At 43.6% G+C, this 21,807-nt stretch overlaps 1 protein-coding gene across 3 annotated transcripts in view; it reads left to right on the top strand.

Moving 5' to 3' along the window:
- The first annotated feature begins 344 nt into the window (after positions 1-344).
- PANK1 (pantothenate kinase 1) overlaps positions 345-21,807 on the top strand; it is a 46,150-nt gene continuing 24,687 nt past the window's right edge. For 2 of the 3 annotated variants that reach the window (XM_075841211.1, XM_075841210.1), the window contains exons 1-2: positions 3,220-3,456; positions 18,987-19,339. In XM_075841211.1, the coding sequence (XP_075697326.1) occupies positions 3,429-3,456; positions 18,987-19,339 (381 nt within the window). In that variant the 5' untranslated portion in view covers positions 3,220-3,428. Of the gene's footprint in view, positions 598-3,219; positions 3,457-18,986; positions 19,340-21,807 lie in introns of those variants that run through there. The other variant, XM_075841213.1, reaches the window with a different exon arrangement.

Raw genomic sequence — 21,807 nt, 5'->3', positions numbered from 1 at the left:
CTATTATAACTCCTGGAAACAAGGCAGAATAATGAAGTGCATGGAATAACAGTGCCAGTCCTGTGTGCCAATAACCCCGGTGCAGTACATTGATCATCCCGGTAGCCGAGCAGCTCGTGCCAGTGTCTCGCTCCTGCCTTCTCCCTGTCACGGCGGGGCGGGGAGTGACATCACACAGCGCTGCAGAACCGGCGGCCGCACTCGGGCATTGGAATTAGGGGACATGACCCCGCTCCTGTCGCCGGACACGTTCCCTCACGTGCCGGGTTATTAGCGCCGCTTCTACGGAGCACAGTAGTGCAGGTTCAACCGGGAGAGAGAAGGGGGTGGCCGCTGTCAAGGCACACGAGTGACGCCCCCTCCCCGGGCTTCTTCTTGCAGTGATGGGAGATGATGCGCAGCCCGCAGCGGCCTCAGCTCCGCACTTACAGAACGGATTCCATACACCTGGCGCCCCGATACTACTCAGTAACGGAGAGAGCAGCGATCATGGAGCCGTGCACCAGCGATCGCCCCCGGATTCCGTTCATCAAGGCTCCCCAGCCAAGAAGAGCAGGATCAGGAGAAGGCTGGACTCGGGCAGGAGGAGTAGACCCCATAAGTGGCTGCAATGGTGGTCCTCGGCTGTGCTGACCGTGCAGTGATTTTCCCCTAGATGTGACGATTTGTCATACAATACCTTTGATAATAAGTGATTGTAATCGATCAATAAAACTCCTATAAACCATGTTCATCAGAATGTAAAATTCAGCAGGTAGCCAAGGAGGTAATGATTTTTGGGCCGACAGCCAATAATGAACCTTTGTGGCGATAATGATCGGAGAGGAACAGTTCACATCCATCATGGTAATGTCATCGTGACATGTAAATGGCAAACGCTCGTTCACATCTGCGTTCTGGTCTCCGTTCTGCTCTGTTATCGGAGCAGAACAATAAGAAAAACCGGAAGCTCAAAATCCGTTGCATGGTGGAAACCAACGCCGCAGAAGAAACCCATTGACTTGAATGGGTTTCTCCGGGTCGCAGTCATGGTTTCTGTCATTTTGCTGCACTATTATGTCCGGTAAAAGCAACAGAATCTGTGACGGCAGCCTCCAACGGAGGCTCTGACGCAGATGTGAACAGTCATATACGAGAATTCATGGAGTAGCATATTAAATTATTAGAATGAATAGCTTTGTATATGGGACATTAAGCTTAAGCTTCGTTCACATCTGCGTTAGGGCTCCGTTCATGGGTTCCATCGGAGCTTTCCATCAGGGGAACCCATGAACAGAATCCAAACTGGAACGTTCCCATTTGCATCACCATTGATTTCAATGGTGATTGATCTGGTGCAAATGGTTTCCGTTTGTCACCGTTGTTTAAGGGTTCCGTCGTTTTGTCAGAATGAATAGCTCAGTCGACTACGACATTGATTCCGTCAAAACGACAAAACCTTAAACAACAGTGACAAATGGAAAACATTTGCACCAGATCCGTCACCATATGGTTGCCGTTTGTTTCAGTTTGGGTTCCGATTATGGGTTCCCCTGACGGAAAGCTCTGAACGGAGTCCCAACGCAGATGTGAACGAAGCCTAATCTAGATAATTGACCAACAAATGTTAAGGGAGATTTATCAATAGTGTCATAGTGGGAAAGCATTTGCAAGTTCGCAAAAATTACGCAGATTGCACCAAATGTATGAAAATATTACGCGTGGCATGATAGATTTGATGCAACCCACGGGGCCTATTTGACACATTTCTCTTACTTATGCCAGCTCATAGCTGGCAAACATATATTCCAATATTTTGCACCATGAAATGGTGTATGTCTTTAGTGCATTTGAAGGCTCTTCTGCCTTTTTTTCTAGACACTGAAGAACTGTCTAGGGAGGCGAAAATCACAAAATTTAGAACAGGACATGCACTCCACTTTTCTGGCCCAATTTATGTCAGAATTCTGGTGCCCCATCTTTTGGCTAGGTCCAGGCAGCAAGGAATCCAATGAGACCCTGTGAAGAAGCAGAGCTGTAATCTGTTTACATCAGTGTATAAACTGAGTGTTTGCTGCAGATTTCATCAAATTTGCCCTGAAAAATTGCATAGATCGCAGCACTATTTTTCCCATTAAAATGACAAACACCTCGCCGGACCTCGACATGTACCTTTGTAAGGGCCTGTTCACATCAGTGTTGTGTTTCCGTTGAGGAGTTCCATTGGAACCTTCCGTCGGGGAACTCCTCAACGGAAAGGCAAACGGAAACCATAGCTTCCTTTTGCATCACCATTGATCTCAATGTGACGGATACTTTGCTAATGGTTTCCGTTTGTCATCATTCCGTAAGGGTTCAGGTTTTTTGACAGAATCAATAGCGCAGTTGGAGTAAAAAAAACTGAACACTTACGGAACGGTGACAGATGGAAATCATTAGCAAAGTATCCGTCACCATTGAGATCAATAGTGATGCAAACGGAAGCTACGGTTTGCCTTTCCGTTGAGGGGTTCCCCCGTCGGAAAGCTCTTACGGAACCGTTCAACGGAAACACAACACTGATATGAACGCAGCCGGAAGTGCCAATTCCATTGAACCACAGACACCACAAGCTAACGGAACCCATTGACTTTAGTGGGTTTCGTCGGCGCGTCCTTGGTTTTTCCGGAAACAGTAAATATACTACACTATTCTTTACGATAATCTCGGCCAGATCTCCACGACAGAGGCATAATGGAGCCTCCAACGCAGGTGTGAACCGGCCCTAAGTCAATAGATTTCCTAATACAAGGTCACAAATATGATTTTAAATCTTCATAACGAGTTAAACTAACTATACCAATTATTCTAGACCGTGGGCCAGTGATTATTAAGGGCTCGTTATTGGTCGTATCTGATATAAGACATCATGTCTATGGCTCTGCTGCTGGATCTTACATTCCGATGACCTCAGGCTTCCATGTTCTTCCTGGTGACCCGTCTCGGCACACATTACGTTGTGGAATGTGTACACGTCTGTGCAGGGCATGATGTGGGTAGTGGTACTGCTGGGCATCCCTCCCTCTGTCCAGCTGACACCACAACACAAGCAGGGGATGGATTGGTGTGAGATCAGTCAGTAGGCTGCCTCAAATCAATGCCGAGTTAAATGCCTGCTCTGCTCAGCCAATCAGGAGAGCGGAGGCCCAGGCACACCCGCTGACACCATGGGGGGCTGGTCTCCGCTCGGCCAATGAGGAGGCGAGGAACATGGCTATTGTCGCTGCATGGTAAATCCCGTGTGCGGAGATCACAGTACAACATGAGACATTTCGCAATTTATATGCAGCAAAGAAATATGTGACCTTGTTCCTAGTAAATCCAGACTGCGTTGCGCTGGTATGCGGTACTGCGTGTCGTGCAGTGACAGGACTGCTTCTCACTGACATCGTGTCTGGCTCTACTTTATAATGAAGCTTATTGACGGAAAGAAACATTGTAAGTACAAGAATGGACATCACATACATACCCTGCTCTCAGTTATGTCTGTAATAATGTATAATATACTCTATCTATGGGGACACATGAGGAACTGTCTCAGCTCTGCGACGAATGTAGAAAACGTCTCATACAGTATAGACATATGTAGCACGTTAGATCTGTTATTGAACATCTCAGACTCCAGAAAAAGTCAGAAAATATTTTATGCATATATGACAACATATATGAAATGGGTTAAAAAGTGTAACCTAGGAAATGTCTAATACTGCTTTTATGTATATTGTGTGAGTATGTGCACCATCATTAACACCTCTATTACCACTATTATTAACCCCTCTAGACTGCTATATATAGTATAATGGTATACAGTAGGACCTTTGTGTGTATGCATGTATGTATGTGTGTATGTATCTATTTATATGGTACCATAATATTAACATACATCCATTTATGGATCTTCATTCTGCCTTTGGTATTGTAAAATGATTATTAAGGTTTTTAAGAATTTCTAAAAAGGAAAATACAAAAGCCCATATCTTGATGTTAAAGTCTGTTGTGTGAAGTGCCGGTCACATTGATAGTGCTTTCAGGAAGTTTTGTCAGAATATTGACAGGGATGTGGATTGGAATTTTGATCCTATGACAAATCATACTTGCGGGAGCACAATGCTGGAATAGTTGTCGCAGGGCTGAGCACCACCACTAGGCAGCCTATAACTTCAAGAGGTTCGCACAAGTTAAGCACATCACATTCTGGAGGTTTGTTCTGTAAGTATTTTAGGATCAGTTTGTGACCCAAGGGAGAGGAGAAACATTCCCTAATATTGCTTTAGGGAATGTTTTCCCCTCTCCTTTGTGCTGCAGCCAATTATCCTTTAGGGTATATTCACACTGCCATTTTGGTGAATTTTTTTTAATGCAGTTTTTTAATCCACAACCAGGAGTGGATTTAAAAAAACAAGAGGATAGGTAGAATCTTTCCTATATATGTCCCCTCCCTTTACGATCCACTCCTGGTTGTGGCTACAAAAACTGCATTAAACAACTGCATCAATACTGCACTGTGTGAACAAGGCCATAATCTAAAATATGTGCGGTCAAACAGACCTTCCAAATGTTCTGCGCAAGGGGCCTAAGCCATCAAACCAAAGATGTCATACTTTTGGATCACATAGGCTTTTGTATATCTATTTTGGAAAATCTTCTTTAAAGCATACCTCTGGCTTGGCATTTAGGAATTGCGTTATGTAACAGGGAAGTTGTGGGGAAGTAGACAGTGTCCCATGTGCAAACTGTACAGCACAATAAATAGTATCTAATAATAAGAGTGGAATAATAATATCTTCAGATTTGTCAGGACTGATTAGGAGGAGCACAAGTAGCTGTGTTATGAGCTATTCACTATAATTGGCATACAGGCACACAACACAAGGCATGCGAGTCTGTCGGCTAGTGAACCATGTTTTTCCTGTTTGGTGGGATATTTACATAGTGTGAGTGACTCTGGGTCGTCATGCCACGTTGAGTTGCTTAGCATTTTTAAAAGGATCAGGGAAACACAATTACTTATTTTCTGAGCTTGTGTTTTGAATGTGCAACGTAACTAAAGGTTAAACAATTCAGAACATTTATACGTATGTATGGGGTGATCGTGAGGACAATGGGTTACAGGGTAAATATATCTGGTCACTTGCAATAAAGGGGTTGGCTGGTTTGGTAAATTCATTATCAAATATCCTATTAGGGCATTCTGAGTTAATAGAGAGGAGTCCCTTGTGTGAGGCCTCAATCAATTAACAGCAAAGTGGCTATAAAAAGTCTCTCTCGCTCTAGCTCTCTCTCTTTCTCTCTAGCACTCTCTCTCGCTCTCTCTCGCGCTCTCTCTTGCTCTCTCTCTCTCTAGCTCTCTCTCTGGAGGACTCGGTGTATAGGCATGGTGTAATACTTCATTTCCCCTGTGGTTGCGCTGCAGAGGAATTGAACATTTACTGGCTGGTACCCCTTCAGATTACAACTGATTATTGGGGGTACCAGCAACGGAATCCCTGTACAAGGAATGCATGAACATTCCAATAGAATACTTGCACTTCTATGGGGAATTACACATTTTCCATCTGTACCCTACAAACAAATCCATAGAATGCGGACCGCTGCTTACAACATCTTGTAGTGACTTAATGAAGGAGCATCTCCAATAGTATTGTACTAGGAAGTTTCTATGTAAAGTGAATCTGTCAGCGCTGAGTTTTGAGCCCTTAAAACTGCTGACAGCCCTATATTTAGGAGGTGGAGGGCAGTATACCTGTTGTGTCAGTCATGCAAGTGGCATGACCTAGAAATCGACACTTTAATTTGCTGACGCTGCGATCGTAAATGCAACTGAGACCACCCCTTGATGTTCAAGTGTTCCTGGCTCTCCTCAGAGAACGCTGCCAGCTATGCGCCTCGGCTCTGAGTGACGTCTCTAGCTGTCTCCTGATTGCTCTGAGTGACGTCTCTAGCGGTCTCCTGATTGCTCTGAGTGACGGCCCTAGCGGTCTCCTGATTGCTCTGAGTGACGGCCCTAGCGGTCTCCTGATTGCTCTGAGTGACGGCTCTAGCGGTCTCCTGGTTGCTCTGAGTGACGTCTCTAGCGGTCTCCTGATTGCTCTGAGTGACGGCCCTAGCGGTCTCCTGATTGCTCTGAGTGACGGCTCTAGCGGTCTCCTGATTGCTCTGAGTGACGTCTCTAGCGGTCTCCTGATTTCTCTGAGTGACGTCTCTAGCGGTCTCCTGATTGCTCTGAGTGACGGCTCTAGCGGTCTCCTGATTGCTCTGAGTGACGGCTCTAGCGGTCTCCTGATTGCTGAGTGACGGCTCTAGCGGTCTCCTGATTGCTCTGAGTGACGGCTCTAGCGGTCTCCTGATTACTCTGAGTGATGTCTCTAGCGGTCTCCTGATTGCTCTGAGTGACGGCTTTAGCGGTCTCCTGATTGCTCTGAGTGACGGCTCTAGCGGTCTCCTGATTACTCTGAGTGACGGCTCTAGCGGTCTCCTGATTGCTCTGAGTGACGGCCCTAGCGGTCTCCTGATTGCTCTGAGTCACGTCTCTAGCGGTCTCCTGATTGCTCTGAGTGACGGCTCTAGCGGTCTCCTGATTGCTCTAAGTCACGTCTCTAGCGGTCTCCTGATTGCTCTGAGTGACGTCTCTAGCGGTCTTCTGATTGCTATGAGTGACGTCTCTAGCGGTGTACTGATTGCTCTGAGTGACGTCTCTAGCGGTCTCCTGATTGCTCTGAGTGAGGTCTCCTGATTTGACTCTATGGCCATCACTCAGAGCAGAGAGCGGCACTTGTGACTGCGGTGCCGGGGGCATTAAACATTGATTTGTACTTAGATGTACTATGTAAACTGACATTCATATACAGATTTAGGCATAACGGATAAAGTAATTTTGTTAAAATTCCCTGCAGCCTTATAAACTTATCATCGAATATCTCCTGCATGGAAGGTGAGATATTCCAATATTAGGCTGATACTAGGGAATTGCTGTTCATGCCATTTCATAATGCATTAGGCCCTGTTCACACAGAGTTTTTTTGCCACGGAAACCGCGATGGAAAACGGTTGAAACTACCTCCCATTCATTTCAATGGGAGGCGGAGGCGGTTTTTTCCCGCGAGCGGAAAAACTTCCTCGCCGAAAGAGGAAGCGGCATGCCCTATCTTCGGGCGTTTATGTCTCTGACCTCCCATTGATATCAATGGGAGGCACAGAAAGCGTTTTTCGCTGCGTTTTTGCCCACGTCGCTCAATCGCTGCGGGCGAAAAAATGTGGCAAACGGCGTGCAGGAAGATCAAAATAATTTTCTGACTGCAAAAAACTTAGTGACGTACTGCCCAAACAGCTTTATTTATTTATTTTTGTATTTATTTTTTTAATCCATAGCAAATGTAAGGGCGGGTTCACACATGGCGGAATTGCACTTAAATTCCGCTGCGGACACTCCGCAGCGTTAATCCGCAGCGGAGCCGTTTCTACATTGACTTTCACTTTAATTTAGCAGTGTTCGTTTACACGATGCGTACAATTCCGCTGCGGAGCATAGGCTGCGGAGCGGAATTTGGTGTCCGCAGCATGCTCTGTCTGTTGCGGAGCAGTGGCGGACTCATGGCGGAATTTCTCCATTGACTTCAATGGAGATTCAAAGTTCCGCAATGAAGTCCGCAGCTGTCATGCACATGTCATGTGTGCTGCGGATGCGTCTTGCTTTTTTTACTTGACATTTCTTCATTCTGGCTGGACCTATGTATTTCTAGGTCTACAGCCAGACTGAGGAAGTCAATGGGGCTCCCGTAATGACGGGAGCGTTGCTAGGAGACGTCAGTAAATAGTCACTGTCCAGGGTGCTGAAAGAGTTAAGCGATCGGCAGTAACTGTTTCTGCACCCGGGACAGTGACTACCGATCCCAATATACATGTATCTGTAAAAAAAAATGAAGTTCGTACTTACCGAGAACTCCCTGTTTCTGTCTCCAGTCCGGCCTCCCAGGATGACGTTTCAGTGTAAGTGACGGCTGCAGCCAATCACAGGCCAAGCACAGGCTGCAGCGGTCACATGGACTGGCGCGTCATCCAGGGAGGTCGGGCTGGATGCCGAAGGAGGGACGCGTCATAAAGACAACGGGCGGTAAGTATGAATTTCTTTTACTTTCACTAGGGAAAGTGCTGTCCCTTCTCTCTATCCTGCACTGATAGGGAGAAGGGAAGCACTTTTCCTGCAGTCCGCAGCGGCCAGTCCGCATCAATTTTCTGCACATTTTGTGCAGATCCGCAGCCGTAATCCGCAACCCGGATTAGGTGCGGCATTGATGCGGACAGTTGCGGAGGAATTCCGCCATGTGTGGTCATGCCCTTAGGCTTCGTTCACATCTGCGTTGGGACATTCCTTTGTTCTGCGCTGTCAGAACAAGGGAATAACAGAAGCAACAGGGAATAACAGAAGCAACGGTTCTGTTGCACAACAGACACCGTTGGCAGCCAATGGAACCCATTGACTTTAATACGTTCCGTTGGGGTGTCCGTGATTTTACCAGACAATATATCTCCGGTAATCTCTGCCGAATCTGCGACGGAGGCCCATAACGGAGGAAAATAAGAGCCTGGTTATTGTGCTTTACAGTATTATCATGTAACGTGACATAAAACAGAAGCGGTTCACATTGCACGACCCCCCCAGGCATGCTATAGCAAAATGTGGCCCCTCAAAAGCTGAGAGCAGCATGAGTTGCAAATTTCTCATATACCCCCCATTCTAATTCTGCCTCCGTGCAGAGATTGCGAGGCATACTGGCTGGGGGATTCCTAGCATCAGAAAGATGCCGCTGTGTTTTTGCAACTACATCTTTCTCTACCATAGGCATATTGAAGAGCCTATATGCTATAAGCACATCTGGGGGTCACGCGCTGTGCACCCCTGCTGTTTTATTTCATGTTGCTCATGAATTCATCAGATAAAATAGGCGTCCCATTGCACGTGAGTATATAACACTTCTTTAATTTGTCAGCTATTTGGATAATGCAATAAAGTCTACTCTATATGCAAACTTTAACTTTAATTCATGATTTCTAGCGCATGGTATATATGACACAATTATACTGTAAAGCCCAACAACCAGGCATTTAATTTCCTTTATTTGACTTGTTCTCTGATGTTCACAACCCATAACTAACATTTGCTATGGAATGAAAAAAAAAAAAAAAATGCTGTCTAGTTACTAGATCACTACTAGATTAGGAAACGGCATGAACAGCAATTCCCTAGTATCAACCGAATATTGAAATCTTTCCCTTCCCAAGAAGGAACTATCCGATGATTAGTTACATGTCTGCAGGGAATTTACACAACGTGGTTTTATCCGTTATGCCAAGTCTGTATATGAATGTCAGTTTACGTAGTAAATCTAATTACAGAGAGATTTATTTTACCAGAAACAGAACATTTATTACACTCTCAGAAATGAATACAATAAGAATTAGGGTCTCCTTATGAGTGGTAGTGATGAAATAATAGTGTAGAGCGGCCATGAAGAAATCATACTACCAGTTAATACCCTGCTGTCTATATTCCGCCTATGAAGCAGCAGACACAGGCTGCTATAAAACAGCTTTATCAGCTCAGGCTGCAGGGAATTTGATTTCTCCTCAACTGAATTGAAAAAAATCTTAGCAAGGTCCAGGCGCCAGCTCTAAAAGATGGCATCAATCAAAGGCGCGCTTTTCGACCGGATCCAGAGGAGCAGTTTGATGCACATCTAAGAAAAAAAAGATTCAGAACAGACCCCCCCCCCTCCTTTTCTCCAGTTGTCAAAGAAACCCCCCTACTTGCTCAGTAGTCACAGCAGTCCCCGCTACTTGCTCAGTATTCACAGTTGCCCCCCAGACAAGTTTAGTAGTCACTGCCTACTTACCCAGTATTTACAGCAGTCATCGCCTGTCCTCCCCAGTAGTCCCAGCAATACTCTTCCAACTTCCCTCCCAGTGGTCACAGCAAGGACTGATGCAGGAGGAGCACACAACGCTGTCATTTTATGACCGCATCCAGCTTCATTCATTTGGCACCAGCTGGAAGGAACCTGGTCACCGTATGCACTAAAAGCAGGGAGTAAAAACCTAGCACCCAGGGCTAATTACTACTGATAAATAAAGTGTAGAATGTACAGTGGTCAGGTTAGGACCCTTTTACACTGTGTTTTATAGTCTCCGTATGGCGCATATGTGAGGAAAATCTCCCGACGTATAGGATAAATAGACGCTGTGACGGATGCCATTGTTAGGCAAAGACTAAAATGGTATCTGTTTAACGGATACATCATGAAAAGCTATTGAAAGTCCATGATATATGCAATAAACAGATGCATGTGACATATGTCATACAGTAACATATGTTACCCATAGACTCCCATGTTAAAAAAAAGTATACCACGCGGTATAAGTTGTTTTGCTGGATTCCTCTGGATAGGAGAGCATAGTCGACTACGCTATTCTATCCATTGATAAAATGGTATACCAGATGTACACTGCCCAACAAAGGCCAAAAGCACACTCTTTTGCCCTCCATCGATATGATGGGAGCCTATAAGTGCACTTCACGTATGCGCCGGGGGCCTTCCTGACACATATGTCAAACATGTAGCTAAAATGCCGTGTGAAAGGGGCCTTAAATGGCTGACACGTGGGGAAGAACGTCTTGTAGTTTACACCAGGCAGTACTAAGTGACGTCAGTCACCTCCTAATTTATGTGCATAACTAATGTTTTTGTATAGATAGTAATTATAGCTTTATAGGATTGTGATACATCAATAGTAGACATGTGACACTAATTTCTTTATTTATTACTTGGTAGTTTTATAGGATTAATAAATTCTACAGCCCTTTTCCCTGATTGTATCCAGGCACGTCACCTGTCCCCAGTGGGGCTTACAATACTGACCATAGACGTTAAAAAATTGTCCGAGAACTTTTTTTGGGCTCAGTCCAGCAGTCCCCAAGACGAGGATTGGGATATTTGCCTGTACTATAATTTGTTTCCTTCGGCCTAATTCACATGAACGTGTCCATTTTGCGTCCGCAAAAAAACGGACAAGATTGTCATGCGTTACAGTTCTGTGTGCCATCAGTGTTTATTCCGTGTGGCATCAGTTGGTGATGTCACTTTTGGTGCACATTTCTTTATTTCTTTATTTTTTTTAACGTTATTTCTTATGAACTTGTGCATAAATCATGGACAGCACATGGATGTGCTGTCCGTGTTTTTCGCGCACCCATTCACTCCGGGACTCTGGAATTCCCTTACATCGCTGTCCATATATGGACAGTGTTGTCAGGGTCTTCCCCAGAGCGGAGTCCCGGGCAGAGCGCCAGTATAGGCTCCGCTCCGGGACTCTGTGGAATGTCCTGACATCGCTACTAGCACTCTGCCCAAGACTCCAGCTCTGGGGTTGCCCCTGACATCTCTGGCCATATAAGTATGGACAGTGATGTCAGGGACTCCTCCAGCAGAGGAATCCCTGGCCAAAGCGTCGGCAACGCTCTGGCTGGGGATTCAACTCCTAGAGGGAGCCCCAATGGAGCTATCTACTGGGGGTGTGTGTGGCACTAATGTAGTATTATTATAGCAGTTCAAATAACTAATTGATTAATAATAATTTTGTATAGTTTCAAATTTGAAAGTAATGCGGCCCGTCAACTTCACATTTTTTCTATATGTGGCGCACTTACCCGGCCGAGTTTGAGACCCCTGTTCTATATCATAGCTTCCTAAACTCCTATAAGACTAGTGCGCCATGGTAACACAGCGTCGCCAATATGGTTGGATTTTTTGCAAGTAATGTAGCTCGATACTCTCTTTCCCATATGGAAACATTGACCGTCATGCTGCTGTAATTCTAACCGCATCTATTTCTTGTAACTCACAGGTGAGTCTAGTGCTCTACTTACATAACATCCAGTCACTATATTTGACGTAAATGCCGGTGAAATCTCCTAAATTGTGCACGAATGTAAAGCACCAACATATGCCACTATATACTCTACAGTGGCATACATCTTCCATAGGCACCATACACTGCATAAAAAAACTAAAAAGTAGGGTCTGTAGCTCGGTTCGGTATACGCTTCATGTGCACACGAAGGTTTCATGAACACAACCTTAGCATTACGTTGGAACAATGGTTTATAGGAGTTCACTTCAGTCACACCTGAATATTTAGGTTTTGAGTAGCGTTAGGCTATAAATAATATGTAGCAAAAAATAAACCGCTGATTCAGACATAAAGTGGATAATGATCAGTGTATTGTACCATCAATAAATGCAGATTGCGTGCCTGCTTGTGCTCTCTTAGTACATTGTCATTAATTTTGGTGAGCGCTGACAGTACAGCCAATGTGGGCAGTCATCAGTGATGTCATTTGTGTACAGTGATGACATCCTAATCATGCGCATGTTTTTCCAGCCTGACTCAGGTCACAGTGTCTTTTACATGACTTGCTGCCAACCCAACATGATCTACATTGTTCAGTAGAGGTAATTTTAATTAGTAGGGTTGTGTGATTGACCCCCATGAAACAAAGTTATGCCCACACAGGCGATCTAGACATGGAATCCAAACCCATATGGAAGTTATAGCACTAACTGTCGTCATTAAATATTCTCAGCATTGCCAATGAAGAGTTTTAAGATTCCTAGCGTTTGTATGAAAAATATTGGTTTATGAACCAGTAGATGTCTACAATTTAAGCTGTCATTGACTCATGTCAGCATGTATGGCTAGCTTTATGTTAAAAGGAATGTCTCAAGGATTTAATTTTAGTTTCATTAATAAGTTATGTCTGTAGAAGAGAAATAATGTGTTATATTATAACTGTTTCTATTTTTATTTTTTAAAAACTTCCCCGGGTTGACCATATTGGAGACGGCACCTTTCTTTTGTCTGGCAGAAAATCTGCACCAAATTTGGTGCTGACTTTCGGCTACTATTTCATGCGTTTCTGGGTTAGATACGCTGCAGTCTTTTCCTGCAGTGTATCTCCCCCTGTGGGAACATACCCTTACGCCTCATGCACACGACCGACTGTGCCGTCCCAGTCCCACCAGTGATCTGAGGAAAGGTAGTATCTGTTCTATCTTTCCTCGGATCGGAGACTCGGACCACTTTTCATAGACCCGATTCACCTGCTAAAGTGAATGGGTCCGTGAAGACTATCGGGTGCCACTCAGATGCCGTCAAAAACGGGCCCGAGTGGCACAACGGTCGTGTGCAAGAGACCTTAAAGGGAACCTCTCAGCAGTTTTGAGGCCTCAGGAGAAGGACATTTGATTCCCCCGGCTCGGCGGTTGAAAGTGCCACTCTCTGGTCTTAGTGACTGCTCAAGTGGCCAATCAAGAGACCACTATAGCCGTCACGCAGACCCAAGGGGCTGGGCTTTCAGCGCACAGCGCAGGAGTACCTTCACGTCAAGTCTCGCCTCAGTGGCACTTGAGATTAGCGGCCAGGGAATTAAATATCATTTTCGAAAAGGTGAATTTTAAATGCCTTTCCCCTCCCATATATCACCCTGTCAGCAGTTTGAGACCTCAAAACTACTGACAAGTTCCCTTTTAAGGTGCATGTAAAACCATACTTACAACTATGATGAGCTTTTAAATTAAATAAATGCCACCAAAACTAGTTTTAAAAGTGCACAAAAAGAAGGTGATAAACCCACATGGAGGCCTGAAACTGATGTTTAGATATTGTGAGGGAGCTCCTGTATAAATTAATCTCTGCTGCTCTGGTTTTCTGCCTCTAGTCCTTGTGCTCTTTAGACCTTTCCCCCAGATACCTGTCAGCTGGAGCCTAGATCACGTTTCAGCCTTTCAGTTGCCACCTGCTTGCTTGGACACATGATTGATGGTGAACTGTAAGGAAATTAGGTGTGTACAACAACATTCACTTGATACTTCAAGTTTTCCTTAGGCTGTGTTTACACATCGTGGTCAATTGCGTGTTTTTGCTCATTTATGCAAATTGACTTCAACATGTAAACATAGCCTTAAAGGGGTTCTCCGCTTTGGATAATTCCTACTTGTTAGCAGGGTCCCTTGACAATAAGCTAATCACAAAGTGTCCCCCTGCTGGGACCCCCAGTGATCAGCTGTAATCTGTGGGGAAACCTGGCAGTAAGTCTTCAATTTCCTGCAGCACCACCACAGGGGAAACTAAGCGTTACACAGTGCCCATTTATATCAACGTGTTGTCTGCGTAATGCAGGACATGACAAGTCCTCCAGAGGAAGAGACGCTCTATGTAACCGCTGCCTACTCTGGCCAAGAGATGAGGGTCCTGAACATGAGACTCCCCCTCTATTAACTCATAATTTCTTAATAGGGTATATAAAAATGGGTTTTCTAAACTGGACAACCCTTTTATTGGTGAGAACACACAGTGGTAGCCCCACTCGCAGCAATTTTTCCGGTAAAACTGTAAGATTTTTTTTAAAATCCCGCCGCAAAAAACGTATCTCAGAATTTTTTTTTATTAAACTTACCTAGGAGTCTGTGTTTTATCCTCCTGGGATAATACTTCATCCCATGTGATCGCCACTGCAGCCAATCACAAGCTGCAGCGGTCTCCTGGGATGAGACGTCATCCCAGGAGGCCAGCCTGCTAGCATGCCGGCTAAGCGCTGCAGTTTTTCGCAGCGGACATTCCCTGCAGCGCACAGGGCGGATGCGCTGCGTGCTATTACGCAGTGTATCCGCCCCATGTGAACGCAGCCTTAGACTATGTTCACATGGCATATGTTTAGGCTGAAAAATACAATACTGATTTCAAGAGATAATAGCCTCTAAAATCCAAATCGCTTTTTGAGCAGATTTTCAAAGTGTTTTTTCTTTTTGCAAGCGTTTTTTAAACATATTTTGAGGCGTATTTTCAAGTGTTTTTTGACGTGTCAATGGGAAAAATCTGCTTCTTTTTCACTTCTTTTTTTTACAAAACATTTTTACAAGGCGTTGTTTAATTCAGCAGAGTAAAAATATGCCTCGTATGTACTACTTAGGGTATGTGCACACACACTAATTACGTCCGTAATTGACGGACGTATTTCGGCCGCAAGTACCGGACCGAACACACTGCAGGGAGCCGGGCTCCTAGCATCATATTTATGTACGATGCTAGGAGTCCCTGCCTCTCCGTGGAACTACTGTCCCGTACTGAAAACATGATTACAGTACGGGACAGTTGTCCTGCAGAGAGGCAGGGACTCCTAGCATCGTACATAACTATGATGCTAGGAGCCCGGCTCCCTGCACTGTGTTCGGTCCGGTACTTGCGGCCGAAATACGTCCGTCAATTACGGACGTAATTAGTGTGTGTGCACATACCCTTAGTGTATGGGAAGCTGTTTGCAGGTGTATTTAGGAGTGCAATACTTTGTTTTAAGCTCCGAAATACGGCTGAAAATATGGCATGTGAATATGGCCTATGGGTGCATTCTGCCGTGCCTGGGTCCCATTTCATCAAATTAATGTTATTTGTTGTTTAATTAAAAGTTATAACATTTTCCTATATAATTTCTTTATTAATTCCTCAAATTTTTCAAGATCTCTGCTTGTTGTTATTCAATAGAAACAGCATAAATTGTTAACTTTTAGTGTATGGATTTCAGTCCATGTGATGGACATCGATAGACATTGCTGTGATTGTTAGACTGGGTTCACACAACTTATTTTCAGGAGTAAACTAGGCGTTTTACGCCTCGAATTACGCCTGAAAACACGGCTCAAATACGTCGTCAAACATCTGCCCATTCATTTCAATGGGTTTGCCGATGTACTGTGCCGACGACCCATAATTTTACGCGTCGCTGTCAAAAGACGGCGTGTAAAATAACAGCCTCGTCAAAGAAGTGCAGGACACTTCTTGGGACGTAATTTGAGCCGTTTTTCATTGACTTCAATGAAGAACAGCTCCAAATTACGTCCGTAATGGACGCCTCGCAAAACGCGAGTACGAGCAATTACGTCTGAAATGCAGGAGCTGTTTTCTCCTGAAAACAGCTCCGTAATTTCAGCCGTAATTGACGTTATCGTGTGCACATACCCTAAGACTCAGCTCTGATACACATACTGCAACGACCGTACCTGTATGTTCATCACATGACAATGCCAACGCAGTAATTACTTGTGTGGAAATATTAAAATCAACTCACTATGTTTTAGCTCAGCTGCATCTTTAACCCCTTCCTGATATTTGATGTACATGTACGTCTTCGTCGGGAAGTATGGAGTAGGCTCAGGAGCTGAGCTGGCTCCATACGCAGCAAGCGTCAGCTGTATATTACAGCTGACACCTTGCTCTACTCTCCAGAATTGAAGAAAAGTCAGAACCAGTCCATTTTAACCACTTAGATGTCACGGTCAATAGTGACCGTGGCATCTAAGTCCTTAGATGTCTGTCATCCCATCGCCCCCTGCACAGCGCTTTTGCTGTGTGTTGATGGGCTATCATGGCAGCTGGGGCCTAATAAAGGCCCCCAGGTCTGCCATCTTGGTTCTCCAGGGCTTAATAGAAGGACGCTAAAAGCACAATACGTTGCAAAACATAAGCAGTTATTGCAGTGAATTGTGCAAGCGATCCAAGGATTGCATGTTTAAGTCCCCTAGTGGGACGGAAAAAAATAAAAAATAAGTTTGATAACGTTTTTAGGAATAGATATATATATAAAAAAAATATTTAAAGTAAAAAAAAAAATTATTTCCTGCTTTTCCATAACGTGATGTAATCAATAAAAAAAAACATAATTAGTATCGCCGCATTTATAACGATCCGAACTATTACAATATAACATATTGTTTATTCCGCATGATGAATGACGTAAAAGACAAAAGCTAGAATTGCTGTTTTTTGATCACTTTGCCTCCATCCAAATATATAATAAAAAGTGATAAGAACTTTGTATGTATTCCAAAATGGTTTCAATAAAAACTGCAGCTCATCCCGAAAAAAACAAGCCCTTACACATCTCCATTGACAAAAAAATTTAAAGGTTATGGGTCTCAGAATATGGCGACACAAAACAATTTCTTCTTTTAACAATTTTTTTTTATTTTGTAAAAGTATATAAATGTACATTTGGTTTTACCGTAATCGTATTGACAAGTAGAAAAAAATTAACATGTTATTGTGAAAACAAAACTCAACATGGGGGAATTGCTGTTTTTTTTTTTCATTCCACTTCACAAAAATATTTTCTTTTTAAAGTTTATCAGTACATTATATGGTACATTAAATGGTGCCATTAGAAAAAACAACTTGTCCTGCAAAAGAAGCCCCCACCTGATTATATCAAGGGAAAAAAAAAAAGTTATGGCTCTTGAAAGGAGGGGAGGAAAAAACTAAAACTAGCTTCGACCTGAAGGGGTTAAAACTCAGTGTATTGTGTCGATGATGTGGCCATGATTTCACCCAGGGCTTAGAGAGAACAGTCAGCAGCTACATGTGGTGAACATGCCGTCACCACTATATTTAGAGCCACATCACAACACTTGGCTGTTTTGTCTTAGTTGCCAACTTAGCAGGGCATTCAGAAGCAGGGTGGGCTTGCCCGTCATTTCTTTATGGGAGCTGTAATAAGGATAATATTGTCGCCTTTATATACACAGGAGGCTTTTCTTATGTCAGTTTTATATAGAGGCCAATGGGAGAATAAAATCCTCTCCAGTACATAATGACTTGGATTACTGAGTATATTGGTCTAGGGACACGTCTGGATGTTTGTTATAAGGCAATATTATATGCAGTGAATCAATGAAGCCTATAAATGTACCATTTGCACTACTGTAGGAGTGAGAAGATCTCTGTTCTGGACCTGTCACCTCTCCTGACATGTCTGTTTTAGTAAATTATTTTTTTCCCCATAATATAATGATTCTGGAACATATTTTCTTATAATTCTGCATTGTCCTGTTTCTCTGTTATTCCTCCTGGCAATTTCTGAAAAAATTAATAACTGGGTTCTAGCTCATAGACTAATTTCCCTATTCCATGCATGCACACCAGGGCCAATTTCGAAAGAACTCAAGTAACCTAAGCATGTTTTTGACTTTTTGGAGGAAACTAGTGTACATTTTTGGGTTTGAATCCATGATCCCAGTGCGGCAAAGTTGCAAGCCACTGTGCCGACAATATATTGATAAATAAATATGCTGTATCCTATTCTTATAATCCATAATACAAATAATACTGGGAACCTGTCACCAGCATTTCACCTATTGAACTCTACTCACCCCTCGATGGCCGCGGCTGTCAAAAGTTAATTGCTGTTATCCCCTTTTCTAAACTCCTCCTCCAACCGCAAATAACGCTCTGATCCGGCAGTCTTGTTCGTTCCTCTTCTTATAAACTGGCCCACCCTGAATGCCAAAATCTTGTCTGATATAGCACACATGCACCCGTCATGTATGTTCTGATACACTTCGCTGCCTCGTCCAGGCCTCATATTTAGTTACTGCACATGCGCCGCTATGGTGTCCCATTGTGCGCACGCACCTGAACAGGACATCGATGTGCAAGCGCAGAATTTTGTGTGTGCTCGTGGAGGTGAGGAGCTGTCAATCAAAAGTAAGGAGGCGGGGTAAACTTGGAAATGCGAGTTATGAAGATATGACTCTTTCAAACGAAGATATGACTCTTTTATGCTCATCAGCATACAGCGCGGGAACACAAAAAGACTGAATACTAAAGCTACAGAGCCGACTTAGAAGATAATTATAGGTTACATAAAAATTATTTTTCACCCACTTCCACCAGGTATTACTGGTTTAATAGGTGAAATGCTGGTGACAGGTTCCCTTTAAGATGGGCAATGTCTTCTCTCTTTCCATTTTTCTTTACTTAATATTTGCGCTAGAGGCCAACATAGACGGCAATTTCCTTTTGTTACGAAATTCTGAATACATAATAAACTTTATTCCACTATGTCTAATTTGGATATTTTTTTTCAGCCTTTCCATGGTTTGGAATGGACATTGGTGGAACATTGGTGAAACTAGTTTACTTTGAGCCTAAAGATATCACGGCAGAAGAAGAACAAGAGGAGGTTGAAAACCTGAAAAGCATAAGAAAATACCTGACATCAAATACAGCGTACGGTAAAACTGGTGTCCGAGATGTCCATCTGGAACTGAAAAACTTGACCATGTGCGGCCGCAAGGGCAATTTGCACTTTATTCGCTTCCCCTCGTGTGCTATGCACAGGTTCATTCAGATGGGGAGTGAGAAAAACTTCTCCAGCCTGCACACTACACTATGTGCCACCGGAGGTGGGGCCTACAAGTTTGAAGAGGACTTCAGGACGGTATGTAGGGGAAAGGGCACTGTGTCACAAGTGGTTTCAAAGTTTAATCATAATGAAAACATTGAAATTAATTTTAAAAGCACGCTTTGCTTACATTGACGAAATAAACGTTAAAGAACCATTACAAAAAGGAACGGGATAGAGAAAAAAAAATAACATATTAAATTGGATACAAATAAACACATTAGAAGAAGAGATGAAAAGGTAAAGGGAATCCTTCAGAAGATCTATCATAGGAGGTCTATTTTTCCTTGATGTGTGGAGCACTATGTACCTTTCGCGATTCCAGCTTTGAAAGAAAACATCTGGATCTTTTTTGCTCATAATATTTATTATACCACTAATTTCACATATAAGGTATTTTCACTAGTCAGGTTAGTGAAAAAACCTGCAGATCAGGAGCTCATGTAGGGTACCAAAGTCTGTTGGGGTCACCCTTTCATTGTGTCTTGTAAGATATGGAAACCATTTTTTTTTCAGCCATCTATCTTGTACAATGTCAACTGACCAGGGCCTGCTTACCAGCGCTATGTGAGTTATATGTAAAAAAGTAGAACCAAAGTATAGCGCTGCTACCATCAGGAAAGGCCCAGGTAAGTAATTATAACAGCTTTATTAAAGAAGCAGGGGCTACGCATTTCAACTCCGGACAGGCGCCTTCATCAGGCCAGGTGAGCACTTCTGCACCATGTGGCGCCCTGTTTTTTGTCCTCTCTCAGAGATGCTTACCAGTACGAGAGCATTCTAACATTTAGTAGGTCAGCTTAAAAAAAAAAAAGTAAGAAGAAAAAACATTTTTAAATTGGAGCCGGCATGGCAATCCGCTGATTACTGTAGGTCCGGCTTCTCTTGCCTCTGCGGCGGCCTACTTACCTAATACTCTACACTCCAAAACTGAGGGTCAACAGACTCAAACAGCTAGAATCTTCTGCAAAATTCTGGGGGGAAAAAAGAAATGCTGAGCGGAGCAGTTAGGGAGCTGGGCAATGTTCTGTCAAAAGTGGCAAATCTGTTACTTGTTGTAAGGTACATAGGGTTACTGCGGTGGTTGCTTAGAATTAGGGTTCACACGTTGCAGTCAATTTGCGTTGTTTTTTCTTCTGGGATTTTGCAGAAAATGCAACAAAAAATGCAGTTTGACCATGATTTGGCACATGGGGTTACTATTTGAATCTAATTGACTAATCTGTAATTAATAATAATGCTATGTTCACTTCTGCGTTGGAGGCTCAATTAGTACATTGGCTTTCACGTACATTGAGGTCCGTTGGGTTCCGCTGCAGATTACAAAGTTTTTGACATAAAGAAAAGCGCTGCATGTAATGCTCTTTTCCCCATCATAACAACAAACATGGCTGCGGAACCAGATGGTCCCCATTATACGTCAAAGGGGTCTTCGATTGCTGCAGGTTTCCGTCATGCGATCGATCTGGCAAATGAGAAAAGAGCCTTAGTAACCCCATGTACCTCACATTAGTAACCCCATGTTCCTCACCTTAGTAACCCCATGTACCTCACATTAGTAAGCCCATGTACCTCATATTAGTAACCCAATGTACCTCATATTAGTAACCCCATGTACCTCACATTAGTAACCCCATGTTCCTCACCTTAGTAACCCCATGTACCTCACATTAGTAAGCCCATGTACCTCATATTAGTAACCCCATGTACCTAACATTAGTAACCACATGTACCTCACATCAGTAACCCCATGTACCTCACATTAGTAACCCCATGTACCTCACATTAGTAACCCCATGTACCTCACATTAGTAATCCCATGCACTTCACATCAGTAACCCCATGTACTTCACATCAGTAACCCCATGTACCTCACATCAGTAACCCCATGTACCTCACATTGGAAACCCCATGTACCTAACATTAGTAACCCCATGTACCTCACATAGGTAACCCCATGTACCTAACATTAGTAACCCCATGTATCTCACATCAGTAACCCCATGTACCTCACATTAGTAACCCCATGTACGTCACATCAGTAACCCCATGTACCTCACCTTAGTAACCCCATGTACCTAACATTAGTAACCCCATGTACCTCACATTAGTAACCTCATGTACCTCACATTATTAACCCGATGTACCTAACATTAGTGACCCCATGTACCTCACATTTGTAACCCCATGTACCTCACATTATTAACTCCATGTACCTCACATTATTAACCCCATGTACCTCACCTTAGTAACCCCATGTACCTTACCTTAGTAACCCCATGTACCTCACATCAGTAACCCCATGTACCTCAATTAGTAACCCCATGTACCTCACATCACTAACCCCATGTACCTCACATTAGTAGCCCCATGTACCTCACATTAGTAGCCCCATGTACCTCACCATAGTAACCCCATGTACCTCACATCAGTAACCCCATGTACCTCAATTAGTAAACCCATGTACCTCACATTAGTAACCCCATGTACCTAACATTAGTAAC

The sequence above is a fragment of the Rhinoderma darwinii genome, chromosome 11 (genome assembly GCF_050947455.1).
Source record: "Rhinoderma darwinii isolate aRhiDar2 chromosome 11, aRhiDar2.hap1, whole genome shotgun sequence".
In the NCBI taxonomy this organism is placed as follows: domain Eukaryota; kingdom Metazoa; phylum Chordata; class Amphibia; order Anura; family Rhinodermatidae; genus Rhinoderma; species Rhinoderma darwinii.
The sequence above is the reverse complement of the archived record's forward strand: the minus strand, read 5'-3'. Positions and strand labels throughout refer to the sequence as shown.